This window comes from Anabrus simplex, chromosome 1, assembly GCF_040414725.1.
Source record: "Anabrus simplex isolate iqAnaSimp1 chromosome 1, ASM4041472v1, whole genome shotgun sequence".
Lineage (NCBI taxonomy): Eukaryota > Metazoa > Arthropoda > Insecta > Orthoptera > Tettigoniidae > Anabrus > Anabrus simplex.
This window is the reverse complement of record NC_090265.1, coordinates 516,806,770-516,820,046: the sequence shown is the minus strand read 5'-3', so window position 1 is coordinate 516,820,046 and position 13,277 is coordinate 516,806,770. Positions and strand designations below refer to the sequence as shown.

The window sequence follows — 13,277 nt, the reverse complement described above, 5'->3', positions numbered from 1 at the left end:
GCCATGGGCATGGCCAAACACAATTGCCCCTTTTCGCCACTCTGTCACATCCTTCCATCTATCCATGTTGACGTACACTGTCCACTTGAAACATCAATGTCTCACTGATACTACCACCTCATGCGGCTGAGCATGGGATTTGTTCACTCCGCCATCTCTACAGGCTTAACAATCCATCTGTGCGTGCACACTAGGGTAACTAATTTTTTGTCTGGTGAGCTTATGTTCCTTACTGAATATCATTTAATTTCTTCCAGATAGTGATCTGATGGGGAAAAAATGTCATTAGCAGAGGATGTGATTAAAATGAAATACCAGCCAGTACAGCCTATTAATAAGTAAGAGACATAATAGTTAGTACAATATATAATAGGAAAGTACACATGAAACCCACCAACCATCAGCAGTATCGCCACTACAATATTTTTCACCCATATCACATGAAACGATTACCACCATTCAGCCTTGCTATCCAGAACAAGCAGATTTGTTCAACCCCGAAAACGTGTGCCTCCTACAACAACTTGAGGAAGGCCTTCACTGCTAAGGGTTACCACATACTTGGATAACATGCAGAACCATGAACTCTGTCCTCAAACTTTCCAAGTAACCAACACCCTTCATAACCATATACCATACTGGTCTCCACAAAATCAAACACATTTTAAAACAAGCATTCAAACTAGTAATTTTCTTCCAAAAAGCCCCACAGTCAAATTCAGGTGCCCACCAAAGCTCAAAAAACAACCTCACTCAATATGAACCACACCTCCCTGATTTTTTTTTATTTTTTTATTTTATATATATATATATATATATATATATATATATATATATATATTTTTGCCCTGTGAACACAACCACAGCAAGATCTGCTATTAATGCTGGAGCTGTATCTTAATTAAGGCCACGGCTGCTTCCTTCCCATTCCTAGGCCTTTCCTCTCCCATCGTCACCATAAGACTTATCTGTGTCGGTGCGACATAAAACAAATAGCAAAAATATCTGCTATCAACCTATACCTGGCACCACTTTCATGAGCAGCAGCACCATCACCACTAACACCACCACCAAATCTTACCCTACACAATGTCGTTATGACCACACTTAATTCACCATCATCTACCAGTTTCAATGCAGACTTTGTCCAGCTTTCTGCATTGGCAACACTCTAGCCAAAAAAATATCTCACCACCACAGTACCTACAAAACCCATAACATGTGTTTTACTCTCCTCAGTCACATCTGGCTGCATCAAACTATATTTAATGATTGTTTCACAACTTCAGTCCTACGTCTAAACAAGCACCAAACATTAGATAACCGCTCCTTTTTTCCATTTTTTTCTGTCGCCTAACACCGACCTCACAACAGTGTCTGACAACGGCAATCACCACCATTCTTATTCTATCATCCACTGACAAAGGCTGCAGCTGAAAATTTTGGATCTCTGTGTCTTTTACTTATACTGTAACCATGTGTACTTACATAGTAAGTCACTTTTCTCTACCAGTTTCCTAAACATATACAGTATATATACAGTAAAGTATACTTCAGTAGGTTGCATGTAGAATGATTAGGAACTTTATTTCTATAAACCTCGAATAACTAACTACATATATAATACAGATCTGAACCCAAGAGGCACATTCACTAGCCAGAAGACTATTTAAAGTCACTAAGATTGTAACATGAACAGCAAGACTTACCGTTACAGGCAGACACTTGTTGATCATTGTTGCTAGACCGTCACCTTGTTGTTCTCTGGTATCAAAGATGTAGACAGCATCCTCAATAGTGTTAGCACATAGTCGACACAGCTGTTTACCAGTTCTGTAGTCCTCTGGGAACAAAAGCAAACAATTGTAATAGGGTACCCAAAGGAGGAGGATTCCACTGCCAGTAACAATAGAGTTGTACAACTCAGTTGGTAATATGTAAATTAGCTGTTAACTGCAATATACCCCTTGACATAGCAAGAAAAGATACAGAATGCTGCCTGAGGTATTGAAAATACCAAAATATACTCCCACAGTAATTATCATGAAATATGCAGTGAAGTATAGAGAGAGTTATTGTTACATTCAGGAGTTTACAGGAGACTGCCTCCCCAGGGAAAATTTGATCAACAAGAACGTGTTACAGTACACTGATCATGCATTAAAGAGAACAGGGTACTACAAAACTTCGGAACATGAGTTAAGTGTGAAGTTAGTGAAAATTTCTTTTCAATAACCAAGTGCAACCCACCAGCTGTGTTCAAGTGTTGAATTCCCCCTTACTCATCCATACATTAGCTGCTGAAAGTAAGAGAAATTATAAATTATATTTATGAATGCCATTGATATGACAATTCTTCTTCCATATAGCTAACAGTACTAAGAAAGTTTTTGTGGAGGGCAAGCGTTTATATTGTATCTCAAGTAAGGTAACTATCCTCCTTTCTTGTGTGATCTTTTTTTTTTTTTTGAATAAATGTTTGCTATGTCCAGCCGCTGTAAGAATTCCCCCTAATTTATTCTGTAATGTACGGTATATGGAGTGTATAGTACAAAGACTCAGTGCAGGATTATTGCACCTTTACTTATGAAGGCTCACAATTTATAAATATTTTGAGGAGTGTAGTTAGTAGATTTAGAAATAAAGATAAAATATGGGCACTTAACTACTGCTGCCATACTACCTGAGCAAATGTCATGGGATAGCAGAGCACTGATGTGCAGGTGTGTTGCCTGCTCACCACATGCCCCCTGTGCCAACGGCAGTTGTATAGGAGACCTTGTGAGCAGTGGCTGTGCATGTGACAGGTGTAACATGGAACGTCGTCGTGAGCTGACACCGTTCGAACGGGGTATGGTGGTTGGTGCCTGATGGATGGGAAGGGCGATTTCGGAAGAGGTGCAGGAATTCGGCTTCACACGATCAACCGTGTACAGGGTGTATCGTAAATAGTTGGTGTCACCATCCACAACAGACGAACGACCGGTCGTCCAGCCACCCTCGATGACCGTGACCGGTGACATGTGAGACGGATTGTCAATAGTGACAGACGGGCAACCGTGCAACAAATCACGGCTCAATTCAACAAAGGCCGTGCTAGACACGTCTCCCAGTGGACAATCCATAGGAACATGGGTTCTATGGGGTATGCGAGCCGGCACCGCACACGGGTACCACTGTTATCCCAACGTCATCGGGCACAACGACGCGCATTTGTGCCAGTCACCAGGGATGGACACTGGAACAATGGCGTAACATGATATGGTCGGACGAATCACGATTTCAACTGCACCATGCTGATGGGAGCACCGTGTATGGCGCAGACCATATGAAGCGATGGATCCCGCCTGCCTCGAAGGTGTGGTCCAGAGCGCTGGTGTATCTGTTATGGTCTGGGGTGCATTTTCCTGGTATGGAATGGGCCCCCTAGTTGTTCTGGAAGAGACTTTGAATGGTACGCGGTATGTTGAGCTGCTCGGAGACCATCTCCACCCATTTTTGGCCTTCCAGCGCCCAGACGGTTCTGCGGTGTTTCAAGATGATAATGCGCCACCACATCGCTCCCACGTTGCCCGGGAATGGTTCCAGGAACATTCAGCGGAGGTCCAACGACTGCCATGGCCACCCAGGAGCTCCGATATGAACCCTATCGAGCATATCTGGGATGTCCTGGAACGCAGGCTCCGTGCCATGGATCCTGCACCCACGAACAGACCAGCAATGGTGGCTGCTCTGCAAACGATTTGGTGTCAGCTGCGTCCAGAGGACTACCAGGGACTTGTCAACTCACTTCCATGGCATCTCACTGCAGTTCGCAGGGCCAGAGGAGGCCCCACACGCTATTAGGTGACTGTCCCATGACATTTGCTAAGTCAGTGTATTACCATAGAACTTGAATAGGTTGGTTAAGTACTACGCATTCGTGTATGCTATTTGGCATTCTAGTAATATGAAGGGAACCTACAAATCACACTGCAGACTGGTATTTTCGCATGGTCAATATATATCTGGTTTCACCTAAATAAAAAGTAAACGTGCAATTATATATCCTAATTTGTGCTCAGCCATCCAACCTGTAAAACATATCAATTTGTTACCAATTCCTGATCGCTCCGACCAATGATCTTTAGAGGAAGAAGCGATATCTCATGGCTCTAGTTCCTCTCCTGATTATAGATCATCCCTCTCTAATCCTGACTTCACTGAATCCCAGGAACAACAACTGATATCACAAGTTACATTAAGTGATCTTGTGACAGATTTAAAACTAACTGAAACACAAGTTGAGATTCTATCATCTCAACTTCAGGAATGGAACATTTTACAGCCTGGCACAAAAATAAAATCTTTCAGAAAATGGGAATACAATCTTTCAACCTTTACAGAAAATTAACAGTTACTTCAGTGTAATATTAATGGGCTAATGGTTGCATTTGGAAGAGATCATAATCCTGAAGAAAGATGGCTATTCACAGAATCATCAAAATTCAGTTTGATGATGATGCTTCTTCATACTGAGAACATCCATCTGCTCCAGTTGCCTACACTCTGTTAATATGAAAGAGACCTATGACAGTATGATGAATGTATCGAAGTATCCACATACGTTGAAAGTGCTCCATTATGAAGTAGCCACAAGAGCTCTGTCACTGACTGTAATTAAGTCTTCATCTTGAGTTTCCACAGGGCAGTCTGGCCAAGAAATAAGATGTTCAAGATCTTAAATTGTAGGACAGTCACAATCAGCATTCTGTGTACAACCCCATCTTTTTTGAGTGTAGCCTTAGTTATAGACTTTTCAGTTCTTATCTTGTTAATGGTCTTAAGTCAAGGTTGTGAAGTATGTGATCGAGTTCCTTCTGTTGAATGAATCAACGAATCAGCTCACATAGTGATTAGACAGTATGGGAACTAATCTTAAGTCCCTGAACTAACTACTCCAAAACATTAATGACAACTTTTTTCAGATCTAAATCATTGGTATGCTAAGAGGAATGCAGCCAGGGTTGTTAAAATGTCACTGTTTTCCATGTGAGTATTTTTTTTTCAAACCAGTGCTAAAATGGTCATTTTTTCCTTGTTCTTCTCGCATGTCTCTGTGAGCTATCGGCATCAGAAATGTGTTCTTGGATGCCATCCGCAGAGTGCAAATGAAACTATCAGGGCAGATAAGTTTGACGCCGATAGCTCGTCCTGACAAAGGCAAGGAAAAATCAAACATTCTGACCCGGATTCGAAAAAAATAAAACACGCAAAAAAGGTGCCGCAAAGGAATTTCGATATTTATACTCAAATGGTCCCCACCTATCGCTAAATCCACAAACAAATCTTGGTGGCGATACTTGCAACCAGTTAGAGTATATAATACACAATATTTCCACAAATGTTGACTTTCTGATGTGCCCTTCCAACAGTTAAAAATGTATAACTTATAGAATACTTGGCGTAAATCACTGAAATCAAGCAACGTATATCATATTAGATGCGAGAGCTCAGGAAGAAAAATGCATAGGTCTAGTAGCAAAATTTTAGGTTCTAGATGGAACTTTGCTGGCAAGATGTAGTGTTTACAGTGCACTATGACTTCTGGTATGGGCTAGAATAAAACTGTTACTTTCATTGACCTGTCTCAGTCTTATCCTTGGCTTTGACAATATGAAAGTGGCTGAAGTATGAGTGACGCTAGTAATGCCATTCCTTATGCAGCCAGTCCCTGCTATGAATGGTGTGAAAATGTCGCTCATAGGGTCGCTTGGTGCATGCTTTTCAGTGGGCTTGGCAGACTGATGTGCAATAGCAACTTCTGGCTCAGTGAGGAAAACAACGGGAAACTACCTCACTCCTCATTTCCCTAGTATGCCTCTTCAGTGACACCTAGGCCATCTATGACAGCTAATGGTGAACCTGTTGAGGATCCAACCAGCCTTCGGCTGAATACCTAACATACCTACAGATGGAACTTCATGATTTTTTAATGTGGTTCTAAACTTTTGACCGGTACTGTAATGGAAAAGCAATGGGAGTTTGGGAATGATATGGTGATGACATTCATTGACATTGAAAAGGCATATGACAGTGTCCCCAGGACAAAAGTTTGGGACAGTCTGGTAAAAAAAAAAAAAAAAAAGAAATTGGACAGGGATCAATAAAAATTATCATGGCAATGTACAAGGAATGTTGTAGTTGAGTGCAAACACAAGTTGGCAGGACAAGTTGGTTCAAAATCACTAGTGGACTGAGACAGGGAAGTGTTCTATCGCCAATCCTGTTTACAATAGTAATGGATGACATAATGAGAACAGCAAAAGCAACATATGGAGGAAGAGAAATGAACATGATGTTATTTGCAAATGATATTGTGATTTGGGGAGAAGAGGACATGAATGTTCAAGAACGGTTGGATGTGGTGAATGGGAAGATCGAAGAATGTGGATTGAAAATAAGTGTAGACAAGAGTAAAACTCCTGTTGTGACTAAAAGGGAGAAAGAAGGGAAAGGTCAGATTAGACTTGCAGACAAGCCCCTGGAAGTAGTGGAGACCTTCAAATAGCAGGGGAGTGAATTAATGGAGAATGCTCAACTGGATGCTGAAATTAGTAAGAGGATTCAAGCTGGAAGCAGTTTCTATCATAGTGTAAGAAACATATTATAGGACAAAGATGTGTCAATGGAAGCAAAGGAAACTATGTATAAGATATATTACGTACCCATAACAACTTACAGAGCAAAAACTTGGACAATGACAAAGAAGGATGAGAGTCGAATACAGGCAGCCGAAATGAAGTTCTTGAGGAGTATGATACAGAAGAGTAGAAGAGACAAAATAAGGAATGAGAAAATCTGGGAAGAAATTGGAGTGGAAAAAATGAATGATAGAACAGAGCTGACTAAGATGGTCTGGGCACATAAAGCGAATGAATGATGAAAGAATGCCAAAAAAAGGTGATGGAAATGCAAATGCAAGGAAGGAGAGGCCATGGACGACCACAGTTGAGATGGAAGGACACAATCCAATGCAGTATTATAGAAAGAAACATAGACTGGGACACAGTGTTGAAGGAGGAGTGGTGGAAAGACCGAAGAAAGTGGAGAGGAACCATATTTGCCCCTACCCAGCCACAGCTGGATAAAGGGAAATAATGATGATTTGTGAAGGCAATAAACATATTGGGAAGGGCAATCCTATAGTTTTGGACAAAATTTCAAATGCTGAGTGGGAAAAACTAAAGGAAGGCATCTTTATACGCCCACAGATATAAGATCCACTGGACAATGCTGTATTTGAGAGGACTCTCACTTCAGTTGGAACAATGGCTTACCTTGCCTTTAAATCAGAAATCAATTTTCTGGGAACTACAGAACAGAAAATTACAGAGATTAGTGAAAGACTTGTTCAGGACTTAAAAATTAATGGGAAACAGAAAGTCCCTTCAGATTCACTTTTTCCATTCCCACTTGGATTTCTTTCCATCGAACTCCAGAGACATCAGTGATGAGTATGGAGAAAAGTTTCACAAGGTCATTTTAGAAATAGAAGGGTAATAGGGAGGCAAATGAGCATCCAACATTCTTGCTGATCACCACTGGCAACTTGGTCACCGATATTTCGAAGCTACTGTTGATAAACTTAACCATAATAGGTATTTTATTTGATCCTGTATTGACTTGTCTGAATCTATTCAAGAAACTACTATAGTTTTATTTTGAGTCCACCTTGTCAATACATCTTATAATGACAGAGAAATATTAATTTAACATACATGTTTTTGGAAGATCATCCATTCCCTTTATCAGTGATGTCAGTTTCTTTAATAGATTTCGAAGCTATATTATTGGTGTAACTAATCCAGGAAGACTTTTAGAAAAAAAGTTAGATATTTTACTAAATTTTAAGCTTATTTTGGTTGTTTAATTTGGATTAACTCATTAATGCCCAAATTATTTTTTCTGCTTTCTGAAGAGATTTTTACTCAAAAATGTTTAAAAGTGTTAAAATACATCTTCTATTAGGAAACATTTAGGACAAGTGTCACAGATAAGATAAAGTAGGTTCAACTGTAGTGTATTTCTGTGTGAAAAATGCAGAACTGAATACAGAACTGAAATATAATTCACAGTACTACAAGCCAAGACAGTCAGGGATCTCACACAGTGTACACAGTGATAATATAAGGCGTAACTAGTTCACAAATGCAACACGAGCAAGCAGTCAACAATGCCTGTAAATGCCTGAGCGCACAGTGTCCTCATTTGAGGACACTCAGATTACAACAATAATTACTCAACAATGTAGAAAATACAAGCAAACAATGGGTGTACAACAAACTAGAGGCTTTGACTGCAATGTTCTAGCAATATAGAAGTCACAAACAGAAATCATTGAAAATAATGCTCTAATTTATGAGAATGTGCAAAACACTTCTTTACAGGCCAAGAGAAAACTTTGCTTATAATTTTTGATGCTGAGATAACTTAACCCTTTCCCACGGACTATCTTGACTCACTGTCTGGCAAAACCTAGAGTAATAATTTGCTTGTCAGGTATAGTTGTGGCGTACCTTCACTAAATAATTTATTCTGTAAAAACCACTTACGATATCCCTTTCAAATCTTGTAACAATGGAAAATACACTACAGTTATTCCAAAATGATACAATGAGATAACCTAATTACATACAGAACCCCCCTCCCCCCCCCCCAGCACCGCCACCGTTCGGAATGATACAACAAGAAGCATCCAATATGGTGCATAATATTAAATTGCTTGTTCTTAAAGTCAGTCTGAATTGCTCGACCTGATTGGGCTCTTATTTCCTTGGCAATGCAGAGAACGCAGGAATTCACCCTGAATCCCCCAATTTATTTCATTTTCGGGATCCGTCGGATGAAGATATTTAGATAGCAAATCATACTTCCTTTCGGACATACAAATTATAAACAATTTTTCACTGAATGGCATTAGAAGATAAATTGACATTAGTTGGAATATTACATAATTATGCAGAGGCCCATGGTCCGACACAGAATTAACTGGACGATTAAAATTGATAATAATGTTTTGTACAAGTAGGCCTAATATTTTAAAAGGAGGCGGTACTTGAATGAACATTTCCTGTCCTGTGCCGTATTTCGATTTCCCTCAGATTCATCTTCTGCTTCCCACACCATTTTTATGATCATACCTACAACTCCAAATTCACTACCATTGCATTCACAACATATTAATCTAATTTGTAACAAATATCTTCTGCATTCAACTGGTTATGTGCAGCCATGTTGCTGCAATGTGTTTACATTCAGTCAGCTGTCTGTTATATCTATGAAAACATATAAAAGAACACTTTATTTCAGGATTCTGCGCATAGCAGTTGTATCTAGGAAGCGTAGGGAATTCATTGGTTCCAAGAAGTTACATGTTTAGCAGACAGATGGCAAAGGATGTCTGTCTGAAAGTCAAGTACACTTTACTATGCAACCCGCAGGAGACAACGTGTGACTGAAGTACGCTTTACTAACACAACCCATGGGGAAGAGTTAACAGTTTACTCTATAATGACTGAAAGAAATCCCTAATATGTTCCAGTAACAACAATCGTGAAAGATCGAACACAGTTTCTCTTCTAACCAAAAAATAATGATGTACTCATACAAGGAAACTGGGCTTTAATGAGTTAAGTATGATTTGATTTAGACAGATGGAGTTACTGCAGAAACATATGTTACAATTAAGTATGAATATACAATGGAACTTAGAAAAATTTGACAAAATTTCAACAAATCCTCACAAGAAACTGTTATGTGATAGGGCAAACCAGGCTTCAAATTTCAAATCGGCACATGCTAATTAATAATACCAATATAAATGGTCCGTTATTTGGACATTATAAATTTCCCAGCTAACTCATTCCTGGTTGCCAGCGTTTCGCCCCTGTGTATTATAAATTTACTCATTCGGAACAAATATTTCAGATTCCCTATATGAATCAACATCTATATCATTTGATGGCCAAGCAGGCATCAATTTTTGATGGTGAGACTAAGTCTCTCATAGTGCATTGGCACTGCCGGTAGCTACAATTAGCCTACGCAGTGGCCTCCACGGTATTCACTAGCCAGCGTCTTGGTAGGTGTGCTAGGTACCAACTGATGAGCCCAGCCTAGCACACAGGGGCGAAACGCTGGCAACCGGGAATGAGTTAGCTGGGAAATTTATAATGTCCAATAACGGACCATTTATATTGGTATTATAAATTTACTCATTCGGAACAAATATTTCATATTCCCTATATGAATCAACATCTATATCATTCGATGACCAAGCAGGCATCAATTTTTGATGGTGAGACTAAGTCTCTCATAGTGCATTGGCACTGCCGGTAGCTACAATTAGCCTACGCAGTGGCCTCCACGGTATACACTAGCCAGCGTCTTGGTAGGTGTGCTAGGTACCAACTGATGAGCCCAGCCTAGCACACAGGGGCGAAACGCTGGCAACCAGGAATGAGTTAGCTGGGAAATTTATAATGTCCAATAACGGACCATTTATATTGGTATTATAAATTTACTCATTCGGAACAAATATTTCAGATTCCCTATATGAATCAACATCTATATCATAACATGCTAATTAACTTAAAATCACCTATTTTCATTCCCGTAAATAACAAAAAAGTTGAAATTTGTCATTCTCTGTAATCGATACCACCACAATTAGAGCAATATCCTCGAATAAAACAGACTAATTACTATTTCCAATCTTTTGCTCCACCAGCCAAATGACAAGTGAACTTAAGTTCAACCTTTAACTAACATTAGTGGCATAATTTACACAGTAATAACATGGGAGACTACTGACAAAAATGAGGGCTACTGGACTAATGTCAAGGCCATCAAATTAGGCGGGTGAAGAAAACTGCACTGTCGTCAGATATGAGAAAGGCGAAGCGACAGATGGTTGAGAGTCGCTTACCTCTGAGCACGGATTGGCAACGCTGAGCATGCAGCGCTGTCTAGTTGAAGCCACTCCACTCTGGCCCACCTTACCTGAGTCATTCCCTGTCATGCAGCTATTGTGCTCACACGATGAATGCGAGTAAAGATGGATAGTGAATGTGTTCGGCCTGGTGTTTCTTCAGGTCTATTAACTGAAGAGGACAAAGTAAGTGCGAGAAAGAAACAAAAACTCCTCTAAAGCATCGTCAGATGGAAAGGTTTAAGGAAGTGGATTTAGCCAGCCAAACAAAATCAGTAACAGTGAATGCATTGCAATATGTGTAGAAGTTGGCCGACATTTTTTTCAGACTGTGAATTTCAAGAAAAGCCAAGAAGTGATCACAGTAATGTGTAATGTTAGCCTTTGTTTGGTCCAGAGATGAGTTAATGAAGCAAAATATTCACCCAACCAAAAAGTATTTTTATCCAAGAAAAAACTATGTAAGGCAGAAAAAAAGTGTGTTAAGTGATTTTTAACTGTGATTTAGCTAGGCAAACTGTGTTAGAATTTTATGGCTGCAGTGAATTTCCTACAGTGGAAAAAGTACGTATAAAACTAAGAGAGAAATAATTCAGATTGACGCAGGTGTAACAGTCTATTATAACTTGGAAACAATATTCTTTAACCCATGAGTAAATAATGCAAATATTGATTATTATTATTATTATTATTATTATTATTATTATTATTATGTACATAGTTATGTCCGGACGTTATTTGGTATCAATCACGAACGTATTATTTGTGAGGTTATGCCATGAAACATATCATGTATATATACTAATATGAGTTTATTTCATGAAAGAACTCGTAATTAATACTGTACAATTTATAATTACCTGTATACATGATGTATAATCCAATGTAAGATTTTGCAACACACTGTAATATCCAGAATAACGTATCTTAGGCACTAGATAATTGTAGCAATTTCCTTGGTGTGGTTCAGTCGTGAGCGACTGCCAGTATAGTGAAGTATGTGAACTGCCGTGATTATCGGACTAGTGTGCTACAGTGCGGACTGTCGGCGAAGGAGAGACCGTGTAGCTGTGTGACGTGGGACCTTGTGTATGAGTGTAAAATTGTGTAGAGTGAGAACAAGTGAGAAACGAAGGGGGAGAGAGCGCGCGAACTGCGTAAGTGTGTGTTATGAGCAAAAGTTGTGTGTAGTCTTGTGTAGTTTAGTGCTATTGGAAAATCTTGAATTTATGAGAAGAACATGTTATGTCATATCCTCCTAGAACCCTGGCCAGGTAACATATATAAGGAGGCAGTCTTGTGAGTGAGAGTGAAGTTGTTTTGATGAGATTTATGTGGAAGTCGTATTAGTCATGTGGTTGAAGTCAAGTATGTGAATTGGCTTTGTGGGGTTGGTAGTTGATATTGTAATGGTCACAGCGTCTGCCATGCCAACTGGCAGTGGGCCTGGCCCGGCACCATATAGGCTCACCCCTTACGCTTCAGCTGCGCCAATCATAAGTAGCACTTAAGTGCTAGGCCAGCCCCACTCGCTTCTGCTCACGGTCCCGTAGCAGAGGAGTATAGAAATGACTCCACGATTAATCTGGAGTATTCCATCTTGCGATGTTCCTGGATCCATCCAGCATCTGGACGATTCTAGAAGGGCCAGCGCAGGTATATAAGAAAGGAACGACCTGCCTGAGTTAGTGAGAGTTAGACTGAGTTAGAAGTTGGTGTGGTTCAGTCGTGAGCGACTGCCAGTATACTGAAGTATGTGAACTGTCGTGATTATCGGACTAGTGTGCTACAGTGCGGACTGTCGGCGAAGGAGAGAGCGTGTAGCTGTGCGATGCGGGACCTTGTGTGTGAGTGTAAAACTGTGTAGTGTGAGAACAAGTGAGAAACGAAGGGAGAGAGAGCGCGTGAACTGCGTAAGTGTGTGTTATGAGCAAAAGTTGTGTGTAGTCTTGTGTAGTTTAGTGCCTAGCTAATAAATCTTAGTATTCAAGCTACCAGTCTAGTGTAAATTGATCCTACTACCCCGCCAACTCGTTACAATATGCATCTGTTCCAGTCTCTTTTTACTATTGGCTTTACGTCACTCCGACACAGATAGGTCTTATGGCGACAATGGGACAGGAAAGGGCTAGGACTTGGAAGGAAGCAGCCATGGCCTTAATAAAGGTACAGCCCCAGCATTTGCCCGGTGTGAAAATGGGAAACCACAAAAAACCATCTTCAGGGCTGCCGTCAGTGGAGTTCGAACCCACCATCTCCCAAATACTGGATACTGGCTGCACTTAAGCGACTGCAGCTATCAAAC

At 40.2% G+C, this 13,277-nt stretch overlaps 1 protein-coding gene across 2 annotated transcripts in view; it reads right to left on the bottom strand.

The window, feature by feature from the left end:
• LOC136868721 (zinc finger protein 665) overlaps positions 1–13,277 on the bottom strand; it is a 131,237-nt gene that overhangs the window by 78,732 nt on the left and 39,228 nt on the right. The window contains exon 3 of one of the 2 annotated variants that reach the window (XM_067144795.2): positions 1,710–1,843. The exons of the other annotated variant lie outside the window; for it this stretch is intronic. Coding sequence (XP_067000896.1) covers positions 1,710–1,843 — 134 coding nt within the window. The remainder of the gene's footprint in view (positions 1–1,709; positions 1,844–13,277) is intronic. 2 annotated transcript variants of the gene reach the window in all.